The sequence below is a fragment of the Bactrocera latifrons genome, unplaced genomic scaffold (genome assembly GCF_001853355.1).
Source record: "Bactrocera latifrons isolate USDA-ARS-PBARC rearing strain unplaced genomic scaffold, ASM185335v1 scaffold_10, whole genome shotgun sequence".
Taxonomy (NCBI): Eukaryota; Metazoa; Arthropoda; class Insecta; order Diptera; family Tephritidae; genus Bactrocera; species Bactrocera latifrons.
In genome coordinates this window covers 2,729,362-2,743,626 of record NW_017534408.1, presented here as the reverse complement: position 1 = coordinate 2,743,626, position 14,265 = coordinate 2,729,362, and the positions used below count along the sequence as shown (strand labels likewise).

The 14,265-nt window shown below is 36.3% G+C and overlaps 1 protein-coding gene across 2 annotated transcripts; it reads left to right on the top strand.

Moving 5' to 3' along the window:
- Nucleotides 1-3,595: 3,595 nt before the first annotated feature.
- LOC108965754 (neuropeptides capa receptor) lies at nucleotides 3,596-14,265 on the top strand. 2 transcript variants are annotated; one of them, XM_018928365.1, is made up of 6 exons: nucleotides 3,596-5,445; nucleotides 11,047-11,324; nucleotides 11,424-11,573; nucleotides 11,852-11,904; nucleotides 11,995-12,068; nucleotides 13,856-14,265. In XM_018928365.1, exons 1-4 carry the CDS (start codon nucleotides 4,299-4,301, stop codon nucleotides 11,894-11,896), a joined length of 1,620 nt encoding a protein of 539 aa, XP_018783910.1. In that variant the 5' UTR covers nucleotides 3,596-4,298; the 3' UTR covers nucleotides 11,897-11,904; nucleotides 11,995-12,068; nucleotides 13,856-14,265. The 2 variants fall into 2 exon arrangements, with proteins under 2 accessions (XP_018783910.1, XP_018783904.1); XM_018928359.1 differs by having other exon boundaries at nucleotides 11,852-12,068.

Sequence of the window (14,265 nt, the reverse complement as noted above, 5' to 3'; positions counted from 1 at the left end):
CATACTTATATTTTCCCGCAACTTAAGATTAAAGCCGTGGAAATACGTTCAGGTGTTGGAAAAACCAAACATTTTGCAACGGGTGATTGAAGTAGAGGTACTTTTTTCAACCCAATCTTGAGACCCAGCATTCAATGTTGGATAATATTCGAGAAGACCGTGGAGTGTCAATTCGGTGCCGTTCGAAAAATCGGTCGGACGTAAGGAAAGACTTAGTGCGTTTTAAGCATTCAAAATACAGCTGGTACAAGAACTCAAGTYACTCGACCTTCCCAAGYGACTCCCTCGCTYTACGGGCTCTTGAAAAGTTCCAAGAAGWTCTRACATTTTCGAGCCAAATTTTGTTCAGCGATGAGGCCCACTTTTGGCTCAATGGGTATGTAAACAAGCATTTGGGACGAAGAGCAACCTGAATATATTCAAGAGCTGCCATGTCATCCAGAAAAAAACAATGGTTAGGTGTGGTTTGTRGACCGTTCGTATCATCGATCCATATTTCGTGAAAAATGATGCCGGTGAAAACGTAACCATCAATGGGTACCGTTATCCCGCCATGATAACCGACTATTTGATGCTTGGAATTGAAGCTCGTGATTTCGGTGACATTTGGTTGCAACAAGACAGCGCCACTTACCACACATCCTATTACGYCTATCTGCCATATCAACCCTCCTTGGGCGCCAGGGAGCATATGTACCAAGTTTCATAAAAATATCTCAATACAGCAGCCASTCGGAATTCAATTCGTCCCGTYGTCGTAATCATTTATATTGTGTCGTTCGCTAAGTAAATTCGTTTACATTCATTTCAGTATCATTTAAACACGATTTTTTTATTCCTTAAAATTCATTTTTATCCCATACCTGTTGTCATCTTTCGAGCAAGATAATAATTCCACGCTCATAAAATTTCTGATTCTTGCAGCAAAAAATTAGTCTAAGTGGTTTTTTACGTTCTGATTTGAGGTGAAGGTTCTTCCAGACAATCCAATTTAGAATTAATTGTGGTATTATCAGGCAAAGGTGCATAAAAAWCGACCCCATTGAAAACATACCAAACGGACATTGGTGACTATCACCCTCGAAGTGGTTTGAGTTGGCTTATCCCCATGACTTCTTGCGCTTTATATTCTTGTCAGCATCAGACTTTTCGTCGCCAGTAATAATGTGCTTAAAAAATGGATCACTTCTTTGAGGTTTGTTAAGCAAATCGCAGTCGTTAATGCAACGAAGCAAATTTCGTTCTGTAAGAATATGAGGAACCCATTTGTCTTGCTTTGAAATTAAGAATAAACATTTCAAGTGTTGTGAACGGTCGCGTTAGACAAATTTAATCTTTTAGCAAACTCTCGAGTTGTTATTCGACGATTTGCATCGACCAATGTCTTTATTTTATTCTTATCGCTTTCAAAAGTCCTTCAAAGACGTGGTGCGTCCCCAAGTTCGAAATTGCCGGAACGAAATTTTGCATACCAATTTTGAAATTGGAGTTCGGTTAACATATCTTTTCCGTACACATCACATATTTTTCGCCTTGTTTGAAATGCATTTTTAATCTTTCGATAGTAAAACAGTAAAATATACCGAAAATGCTGTTTTCGATCTTCCATCTTTGATAGGGCACCAAACAAAAATTATTCCAATTAATTGAAGAATATTTTTTATAAACAAGTCTTAATATATCAGCTGTTCAAATAAATAACGGTAAAACGGTTAAGTGTGAAGTTGGCTGCGAAAATAAGATCACTGTTGTCAACAAACAAAATTACTTAGTGATCGACCCAAAATATATTTTAAGCGTATAGGATTTCCGTCGTTTCCAACTGGTTCTAACAAACTTCTTGTCTAATTTAATAAATCCTTTTTAAGCTAAAAACTATTCATTACTTCGAATTTGCGAAGTAATGCAGACTTTTCATTATAATAAGCCTCTTTATAACAAAAGCAAGACGTACTACCTTACTATCCCTAGGTACTACTTAATCAAATAACATTGAGGAGTTCTTTTATTTTAAAATTAGCACATAACTTATACTTTGTGACAAAACAGTTCCCGGAAATTGTAACTTAAATTCCATATCAGTGTGATCTGTGAACCAGTTTGTTTAGAGCAGCTGCTTAAGTCGGCACACCTCTGTGGTGCATTTGTCTCAAATTTTTAATTTCTAACCAAATTTCGTGTGTGGAATCGTTGCGAATGTTGGAAAAGGCGTGCAGTGATTCAGTTTTATCAATAACCCAACCCTACTAGTGGTAAATAATCTTAAAAAACGGTCGAGAGATCATTGAAGACATGCCCCGTTCCGGACGAACTTCGACTTCTTCAACTGATGAAAATGTTAAAAAGTGAAGGAAAGGTTCAATCGTCAGCCAAGTGTTAAAGAGATGGTAAGAGAACTCGACATCTCTCGTTAGTTCATTCGAAATATTTTGAAAATGAAATGCGATCTTGCTCGACTCCTTTTGATAAAGTGGAATTTTTTTCAAAAAGAGTTCCAAAACAGGTTTCTTCGGACATGCTTGATAGTGCGAATTCCGATCTCACATTCATGGAGAGCATTATAACTGCCGATGAGACATGGGTTTATGAGTTTGACATTCAAACACGTCATAAATCATCGGAATGGAGGGGAAAAAACGAGCTGAAGCCAAAAAAACCACGGCGAAGCCGCTCAAAAATCTAGTTGATGCTTGTTGTTTTCTTCGATACCGTGGTTTGGTGCATCTTGAATTTTTTTCGAAACAATAGACGGTCAATAAGGAGTTCTATTTGGCCGTATTGAGGCGTTTGTGTGATAACATTCGTCGAAAACAGTCAGAATTTTTTACGATGATAATGCAACACCGCATCGATCCATAAGAGATAAAGCAAAACTTGCTGAAGGAGCTGAGGGCCATCCCGAAAAGTTGAYTATGAAGTGTTTCGAGGAAATCGTTGGCATAAGTGTACTACATCTGGTGAGCATTACTTTGAAGGCGACGAATTAAAAATTGATGAATAATTAAATATTTTGCATTTTATTTACTATTACCGAGTACTTGTTTGTCACAATGTATATGAAATACACACAAACATTTATGCGATTATTTTCACTACATATCATTTCATTAATAAAAGCTCAGCCATATGCAAATTGGTGTCCCTAAAAGCTCACGCYAAGGGGCGCTTGATGCGAAAACTAACCTTAATTCAAATGTAATCGAAATGTAACCTGAAATGAAAATGAAAACGAAAATAAATCACTCMTATACATWTGTATGTATGTACGTATATGTATACAATTAAATCAACGCCGGCAGCGGCAATTGGTTTAGCAGGTTAGCAGCGAAATATGTATATGATATGATTGCATTGTTCGCATGTAAACTACCAYACACACATATATAATTATGTGCAATTATATACCATGCACGAGTATGAAACGTAATAGTGCGAGCTATGGGATCACCTACGAGTGCTGGCGCTCGCCACTGTCACCGCAGCAATCGGCGTCGTCCTCGTCGCTGTTGTTATTGTTGCTGTTGGCGCGAACTTTGCAATAAATACGCGCGCGTGCAACGTCGCAAACTCTTTGCATTCATGACAGCCGAAAGCGCGACAACAACGGTACCCACCACACGTGCAGCGACGACAGCGCATCTAAACGGAATTTAGTTRGAGGCAGGTCCAACCAAACGAAAAGTATCACTGCCGCTGGCCAGACAGTCAAACGTTGCTGAAACGCGAACTTGAACGGGCGCGCAACTAAAAGTTTTTCCGCCAAACGAATCTTCGAATCTTAACCGTATACCGTTACGTATGCCATGCGTTCGCGGSTACAAAGTTTTTCGTTTTGCATAAAGTGTTGAGAGATCTGTATTTATTTGTGAGAAAATATACRGTGCGTTGTCACAGACTTGCGTGCCAAGTGTGAGGCGGCGCGATTACCGCTGAGACGCGCGCCTGTTTGCCCGCCTGTCAGCGCTCGCACTCAGGTGCCGATACTCGCAATTACTTTGAATGCGCACGGTCGCACGGGTCGTCCGACCGCCAAGCGCATTTATTCATTGAATATTATTGTGATTTGCATGTTGTCGTTAGAGAAGAATAATAAAAGCGCGAAGGAAATCGCGTAGCAAATGCAGTGCGCGAACACTTGTGGCTAAACTAAAAATAAAACAATTAATAAACAAATAAACAGTGGAAATTTTATTAGTGCTTAAGACAAAAAAGTGTAGAATAAACAATTGAAATAAAGACATTAGTCGGAAAAATAAGGATTTCCGCAAAGCGCGCGCTTCAAAGATTAAAAAAAACACATGGCGCCTGCAAACGATTCAAGCGAAGCAAGCAGTTGGACAGTCATGCCGCCGGCACCTGATGTTCAGAGCCAGCTTAGCGCGCTCCTCAATAGTTCTAGTAATGTGCTTAATAACAGCTTTTCCACCGTCAACGCCATCTCTTCTAATTACAGTTATGAGCAAATGCAAAACGCTACGCTTCAACACTTTTTTGATCTCGGTCCGACGCGCGACCCACTGGAAATCGTCATACCCGTGACGATCATTTACAGTTTGATATTCGTCAGCGGTGTCATTGGTAACATCAGCACTTGTATAGTGATTAAGAAGAATCGCTCCATGCACACCGCCACCAATTACTACCTCTTCAGCTTGGCCATATCGGATTTCCTGCTTTTGCTCTCCGGCGTCCCACAGGAAATGTACTTCATCTGGTCCAAATATCCGTATGTGTTTGGTGAATACTTTTGCATTGGGCGCGGCGTGTTGGCGGAGACTTCTGCGAATGCAACAGTGCTAACCATCACCGCTTTCACCGTGGAACGCTACATGGCCATATGTCATCCGTTTTTGGGACAGGCTATGTCGAAATTGAGTCGCGCCATACGGATTATTGTGCTCATTTGGTTGGTGTCCGTTTTGACGGCCATACCACAAGCAGCGCAGTTCGGCATCATCGCGTTGAATGGCATTGAGAAATGCACCGTTGTGCGGAACATCATTCAGCACTCGTTTCAGTTGTCCACCTTTATATTCTTCATTGCTCCAATGTCTATAATATTGGTATTGTATCTACTGATTGGTTTACGWTTGCATCGCTCGAGTTTGATGGGCGSCGCCGGTGAGGCTGGCGGCGGTCGACGTAGTTTTAACTGTATTACCACTAGCGTGAACGCTGCCAACGGTAGATCGGCTGGTGGCACAGAGGGCGGCGGTGTTGTTAGTAATGTCAGTGGGAAGGGGAGTGGTCGTCTGGCGTACGGTGGAGGTGGCGGTGGCGGTAGTGTGGTGCGTGCGATTGGCACACGCAAAGGGAGTGATCGCATGAGCATGAAGGGTACGCAGAGCGATACGATGCTATATCGTTATATGGGTGGTAGCCAGTTGAGYGCCGTGCGCGGTCGCATGAATCACTATGGAACGCGACGTGTGATAAAGATGCTGGGTAAGTGTTTAGCGGTGGTGGGTGTGTCAGAGGGGGGCAGACCAAATTTTAAGTAAATTGTAGAGACGTGTGTTACTTGTCAAAACGGTGTGTACGGTGRCAGATTCTCACCTCCTTAAGTCTCATAGTTTTAATACCGATCCTGTTGGATAAACATATAGAGAATTCAGGACCAGAGAAAATGCTCAGAATGTACATAAGTATCATTTTAGCTCTGTTTTCCGAGTWTTTTTTTTCTAAAATATAAGGGAAATGGGATCCTAGTTGGAAAGTCATTTATGTACCATGAATATTTTTGAGATATTAACGTGACTTATCCTTGTCGTCTTATCATCTCTCTCTCATACCTTTAAAATTCGATTTTTTTTATGTTTGGTCGTAATCGAGCGAGTTTTGCTCCGAAAAAAAAATCATTAAGATTGATACACGTATTTCGGGATTAAGCAACACTACTTTTGCAATCTGGAAACTAAAACTTTTTTGAAAAGTTTACATTTTGATGTTATGCATACTTAGAACTATTTGACATGCGAGCRTTATTTGTGTTTACAGTAACTTARAATATTCTTCTCGACCAAAAAATGGAAGTRAATCGCGAACATTTTCGCACGATTATTTCGTACAACTTTTGACGGGACCATTGTTTAACGATGTTGTGGCGAATTCAATCGACGTCGTAGATCACGCCAAGACGAATTTCGGAAAGGTTGTCCAAAACCAGTTGTTGTTCCGGAAATTGTTAATACTGTACGCAAACCGTGTTGCACTATCGTCATGTGACATATCGTGAGATTAAGAGAACTATGGGCATTAGTTGAATGGACGAACATTTGACTATAAAAAAAAAGAAATTGTCCACGTTAGATGCCACGCACATGTGAGCCCCCAAGTCAACGGCAGTCGACTGTATGGATGTTTCAAAATGAGTCAAATTCAACCAAAGTTTTGACATACGAAGACTTCCAAGCAAATAGTTGTCCTGCTTTTTTTTTTTGGAATAACTCAACATTTCGCAACAATCCCACTAGAGCAAAGTAGAACAGTAAATTCTGAGTGGAATAAAGCCATTTGTTTGCCAGCTGTCTTTCGAACTCGGGAAAACCAACCGCCGACAACGGATCTCTTCACTACGACAATGTGAGCTCTCACACATCGACTGAAACAACTGTATTTTTGATATTACTGATAACATCGATTTGATTATTGGTCCACCATATAGTCCTGTCTCTGTACCGGCTGACTTGTATTTATTCCCGTTTGTAAAGAATAAAATAAGAGGTCAACGTATTTTGACACCCGAAGAGGCGATTAAAAAAGGCATGTTATGAAAATATCTCAATCAGGGCGGCAAAAGTGCTTCGTCAATTTGTTCAAATGCATGCAAAAGTGTATAGATCTTAACGGAGAATATTTTGAAAACCAAAAAAAGCGATTTTCGGTGATTAAAATTTTGGTTTTGTTCACGAATCCCGAATTGTAAAAGACAACCTACGTAACGCAAGTAGAAAACAAAGCTTGAAGCGACGCTCGTCTTATTAGCTGTGTGAAATTGCTCTCATTATTAGTTAATTTACTGTATACATACTTAAAAAAGTTCATCTGAAGATGATTTCGCCAGAAGTCATAAGAAATAATCTAATTTTTTCGTTCGAGGGTTTTAAAAAAGAAAAGACGGGTCCCGGAGACTCGGAGATTGTACAGTTGCCTTGGATAATAATTCAAGCCAAATTTCCGTATAAAACCTCGATTTTTATAGTTCAGTTYGTATGGTAGCTGTATGCTACAGTGGTCTTGAATCGGCGGTTCCGACAAATGTTCAGYTTGAGGAGAAAAGGCCACATGCAAACTTTCAGATCGATATATSAATAAMTAAGRGCTTCATAGAMTCTCCGTTTGCTTATTTGTGACAAATTTAATATACCCTTAGGGTATAATGATAGATTATCCGGATATCATTCTTATAGTAAATACGCTTATAATGCATCTATAAATATTAACTAAAATGTAAAATTTAACCATGTAACACAATAATTAATTCAGCTGACTAGTTCACTTTCAACACTAATTACACCCGAACCAGCAATGTACGCCAATACATTGAAATTGACACCCTCATTTACAATATTGTTGGACAATTTCACTTTCYAACATATGCTTTTATTGTAGCGAATGAGTTACGAGTAATATTTTATTATTCGCCTTATCTCCCATTTTGGTTTATGAGCGACTATTTTCCTTTGCATCATATGTTATACGCCAAATATTGTCGTTGTCACATATTCTCGTTTACCTTCACCAATTTGCGTACGGGAAATTGTCGTACTAATGCCAACAAACATTGCAACAACTGTTTGGCAGGATCTATTAATACAGCACGGCAATCAAATGTTCGGCTATGATGACGACTGCATACTGTGTCACAATTAGAATTCAATTTTTTCCGAAAAATTCGATATTTGATATGTGGCACGACGAAGTTGTGCTCCAATACATATATTTATATATATATGTTTGTATGTAAGCGTGTATGTGTTGATTCCTAGTACAACATACTAACACTGTCATTAATATGCGCAATTGCTCATCAGTATTTAAGTATGTTCGGTATCTAATTTACATAGAATGCACTGTGGGAAAAGTACAAAGTCCTTGAGTGAGTTTTACTCACATAAAGATATATAATTAATTTTTAGTCATAATTTTTTGATATACAACATTTGCTCTTATAAAGACACTTAGAACCAATTACAAAACTCTTAAAATGTTTAAATAATTATATTACAAAAATTATACATACATACAGCCGTTACAATGAATAGCAGCATAACTCGATTTTKGTAAAATTCATTTGTCTAAATTCACTTTCTAAAAGTTATATAACAATACATAAATTTCATAGAGCAGTGAGTAAATATCTCATAATGGTGATAAGATTCGAGGCTTTTAATTTGTATACTCTTGCAATATGTTGCTAYAGACTATATCGGTCTATATGTTCCCTCTTGAAACCGCAATACTTGTATCTCTGGAACCAAAATATCAAATTCAGTAAGTGGCATTGTTGTTGTAATAGTTATCTAGTACTCGTTAGATTGGAAAGGTTTAGATATGTTGACATCGAGATCATCCACCGGCCATAGGGAGAGGYGTGTCAGATGTGTAGGATTGGCATGCAAAGAGGTGGTGCGTGGACTCGTTKCATGCTGGACATAGATTTGATATGTCAGCGTCAATTYTGGATAAGTAGGAGTTTAAGCTGCTAGAGTATCCAGAACAAAGCTGCGCCAGGGTTAGTCTCGATTCTCATGGAAACTCGATCTCGTCGTATGCAATGTATGGTGGTTCGACTCCAAGTACGGCATATACTGAGAGAAGTAGGTGGAAGTGTTTATAGATCCACTTTGAATGGCGGTCAGTGCTTGTCTAGAGTTAGTTGCGCCCGATGTCTGCTCGACGTATTGTCTTWTGTCATCAAYKTACTTGACATTATTTCGGTATGGCTATGTTACAGTGTTAAAATGCGCGAAGTCGGACTACAATCCCATCACCTTTACATATAACACAAATTTTCATTCTCTATGATTCTTTCACCTTCCAATTTACAAATMAAGAAGCAATTGATATATCAAGATAGTGCTTTCAAATTATGTCATCTCCACTCTAAAAATKGTTAAAATCGAACCATAATGCAAGATATAATCGAATGAAAACTTGCCCTTGTTCTCATATAACGAACCTTCTTTTTAAAATATCAGGTTGTCTTTACTACTTATATATTGTTGGTGGTACATATGTAATGTAACTTAATGAAACTCAGAGAGCATATATTCTTAGAACATATGTCTAGGATATAGAAATGACAATTTTCAGCATTAATTAAGGAACAATTGGTGAGTTAGTAATGGGTCTATATAAAAGAAATTGTAGGATCGTTTTCATCGACGCTGTTGATTTAGTTGGACGAAAATATAAATTCAGGCTAGCTCCGGCTACGTATACCCGATTATCATGGAAGTAGTTTTTCAAATTGCCATAATCGACAGACAAAAACAAAAAAAAAAAAAAAATAAAACAATTTATAAGTTTAATGAAAACTATATTCACAGTTCATCTAAGTCGTACATATTTTTTTAAGTGATTTAACCACAGGAACGAAGCTGAATCATCCAATGCTGACTATTTACCTAAAACATAAGTCAATCTGGGTATATTTATAATATTCATACTAATAACTCGGTGCAATTGTAGAAAAAATGGGTAAACTACTACCTCTGGCCTCATATACCTAATAAAGATACTATATAATAATATCGATCAAATAGTGAGGTATGTTGATGAAACTTTCTTCAAAATTCTAACTTTTAACCACCAAAGCTATAATAGCAAAATTTGCTTAGAACAATTTCTATAAGACTAAAAACTACTGAAAACACGATAACTCAATAACCAAACACGCCCGAAATGGTATGAGAGGGATTTCTACGAGCCGGTGGAAAAACTGGACGATAGGTGATTTTAGTTAAAATCACATATTTCAGGACCTGCTCGACTGTTTTCAATCAAATTCTGTACGTAACATTCTTCTAGCATTCTTATATCGTAATGCGGCAATGACTGACATCGGACTGCAACCACACCCGCTTCACACAATTTTAAATTCCATATGACTCTTTCCTTTCCAGTGTACAAATCAAGAAGCAATTAATATAATGGGATAAAGCTCAGCGCGAATAATGCATTTTTCGTATGCCATCTAATGACCATAATTTGTTCAAATAAAAGTACAACAAAAACTAATCGAATATTTGGACCGCAGTATCTGTAGTTAACTTTTAACCGAAAATATGGGTTAATGTATGGGAAATAGAATTGAAATTTAGAGAGAAAACATTTCTGATAGTAATATCTCCGCATAAAAATGGATTGAATCAGGTCAATACTGTCCTGAGCCCCAAAAATAGATAAAACAATACTATTCTTATAAAATATATTTATTAATGATGAACATGATGAGCTGAGTCAATTTAGTCATGCCATCGGTCATGGTATACGCTTTCTTCCCTCTGTTTTAAAGATTTCGAACTGATATTTTAAAAACGTTTTTTTCTCTCAGAAACTGCTCATTTGTCGGAACCGCCGCACTATAGAATGCACCTGTCGTACAACCGACCGATCAAAATCAAAATAAGGATTTTTTATACCCTTTAATTTTATTTTAAATGCGCCGTTTAAGAAAATTAAATTTGTCTATTAAGAGGAACATAGAATTTATTCAGAACCTCATAACACCTATCGCATGTAAACTAGCTAAGTCCACGCCCTTGTCTAATACAACATATACATCTGAATATTAATTAAGACGCACTTGTTGTTGACGATTATGTCCACTTAATTATTATGTACTTATGACGATTCCGCTCGTAACGTGCGCAAAAAAATGCAATAAAAAAAAACTCACATTTATTTGCTTTAATTACAGCAACTAAGGGCTCGTGTATGAATATATACAAATATCATAAATATGTACATAAGAGTCATCTATACGTACAAAAACGCATGATTATCATTTTCAATGCCAGCAATTTTCTCTTTCATTTACAGTCGCGGTTGTCATATGTTTCTTATTGTGTTGGGCCCCCTTCCACGCGCAGCGGCTAATCGCTGTTTATGGTCCGAATGTTTGGGGCGGCGGTAGTGAGAGCGCTGATGGTGTTGCTGGCGGTGGGGAGCATGATGACGCTGCTGCAGCTGATAAGAATCATCAAGTGGTGATATACACCGTTATGACCTATGTGTCGGGAGTGCTTTATTACCTGTCGACATGCATCAATCCGTTGCTCTACAACCTGATGAGCAACAAGTTTCGGCAGGCATTCAAGGTGTGCATTACATTTAAAATCTTTTGCATTATATATAGACATACGATAATTGAAATTGCGTAATTTTTTTTGCTAATTGTTGTTAATTGTGATTTTCAGTCGATTTTAATACGTAAGAAAACGAATGGCTCGCTCAATTATCGACGCACTCAACAGTCGCAGAATTTACGTCGTAATCCGACACTCACCTCGAGTACGCAGCGTGAATCGAGTGAATCGGATCCGCTTTCGAAGCATTCAATGTTGCAGGTTGGTGTATAATTGTTTATAATTATAAATATAAAAGTAACCGTCTTCGATTCGCTAAAAATTAGAGAGTGGCAAATCGAACTTACAACTTGCTTAACGCAAATTGTTGGATTATTAAAATATAACAGAGAGTGGGAGATTATATCATGTTTTAACTAGTACAAACACCTACATTTTTCCAATTTTTAAAGAAGAACGTCAAGCTTAATCATTAATAGTGAATCGAAAATGGTTAGTTTTCAAGCAAATATTTACATTATTTTGTTTCGATTTTGCAGGCCGCGTTAAATGGGCGAAACGTGAACAGTAAACTAATGCCATAAACCGGAAAGTAATATGCATATATACTTAAAACAAATATAATTACATATACATATATGCATATGTAACTGTTATCATGACATATTCAAATTGTTAGCAGATATCGTAGAGTACAATGGTTCGGAACCCATCAAAGACGGAGGATATGTGGAAGCTATTCAAAGTGATTATAAGGTTTGGAACAATCAACTTCTTATGAAAACTGCATAAATTCTTGTAACACGATTCATTACTATGATCTATATCAATCGGATCTGTTTTAGTCGATTAAGGAATGTGTAATATTTACTGTTCCTGCGATTTTTGAGGTTGGGTTGGGTTTGATAAGCACTATATGATTTCTTAGGATTCCCGATACCAAAAGGTCTTGTGTTGAATATTATACCAAACATGACATAACACGAAAAAAAAATCCTAAAAGAATGTTTAAAAATAGACTTTAATCAGGTTACTTACTTTTGGATCTCTTTGCCCTTATTAAGAATGGCTCTAAATGCAGCAAGCTTGGGAATGCTACCAGACGTCATATGCAGTGGTGTACGAAGGAAAATGAGTTGAAATTAACTCAAAACTTCCCTCTTGACTGTCTTGCGTTTGGGAGGTCAATACTCAAACACTGGGGATGGCATACCTTCAGATATCGCACCTAGCTGGCAAGAATGGAAATTAAACGATGGAACACATAAGTTCTTCTTTTCTATGTAGTTCTAGTAGTTCACGTGCGATTTTAGATCCCCATCAAACCTAACCAACCGATTTTTAGACTTTCACCTATTTGAAACATAAGGTTAAAATTTTCACTGGTAGTTCGGTACTTATTGAACTTAAGTAATAATATTTTCTAGAAATATATTCTTTAATCTTATTAAAAAAATTGGAAAAAAGTTGCAATCGATTTTTTTATTCTTCCGTACTTTGCTTAAAGTTTTACTCTTTATAAAATCAGCAATTATTCTTCAAATAACTGTTTGCTTTTCACCGCTATAGGTATTTTTCCGTATAGATAGTAATGAAAAATCACAATATTGCCGCTAGAAGTTAAAACTTTTGCTTTAATATTATCGATTTGTTTAATAAATTGTGCTTTCAAATACAACCKCATTTATTATTCATAAAAAAATAACAATTATAGAAATGAAAATCACAAAAAGAGTAAATAGTATATGCTTTGTTCCTTATTTCTGTACTCTACATTCTAGGCGAAATTTGTTACACTTTGTCAGATAGTTAAAATAAATAGATTCAAATTATTTCAAAGCTTTATAAATTTTGCTATAAACTCTGGAATGATTATTCAATAGCAGTTCTGCGTTATGTTGAGATCGCAAATTTTCGATTAAAAATTATCAATTGTGATTAATCGATAACACTTTATTTATCGATTAAAATTATCAATTGCGATAAATCGATAACATATTGTTTTTTTAGTAAAATTTTTGCCATGATTTCTTCTGTTATTTTTTCCCAGAAGTTCAACCTAAATTTATTTACGTTTCATGGAAATATTGGTATACAATAAAATGTATCAATTAAATAGTACATGAATTCATCGATTTTTTGTAAGAGAAAAATTTGCATACGGAAAAATAATAATATATATATCAGACAAATAAAAAATAGTGTTGGCTATAAATGTTTTATCAAAAGCAAAAATATCGATTAACTACGATAGAAAAAATTATCGAAAAAATATCGCATTTTATTAAATTATAACTAATTAATTAAGTTTATTAAATATCAATAATAACAATTTTCTTTTTTAATAACAAAAAAATKAAGATATATGGCCAATTGCTTTAATTAAATTTGACAGAGATTTATGTTACTACRTTTCGAATAATTCATACGCACTGGTGCTCAGACCAGACTGCTTGTTACCATCGGCATTGCCGACAATATGTAAATCACCATTTTATTCATACTGTGGTTATTAAAACAATTTCAATTACTTATAATTACAGGCTATTGACTTTGAACGCTCATGAGCAAGCATGTGTGGATACATCGCAAAAACTACATGTATAATTTAGAATAGTTCCATACAAATGAGGTACTTAAAAGTGGCTACTTATTTAATTGCTGAATGCAGCAAGCAAACAGCTTCTCAGTAATTTAATTCATTTAAAATATACAATACTTATTCACAGCTATTTATGTGTATTTGTTAATATATACCTYTGTATTGTATATATGTATGTTTGTATGTAATAAGAAAGCTACTGACAAATTATACCCCTTACTGTTAAGCATTTAAAAACACGCTGTAAAATTACAACCATTACTTGGTAATGCTAAAATTATCGTATTTATTCTTTTGCAAACCCTGTTAGATAAAAAATAAAATAAAATGTATAACTGTGTGTTTTTTTTT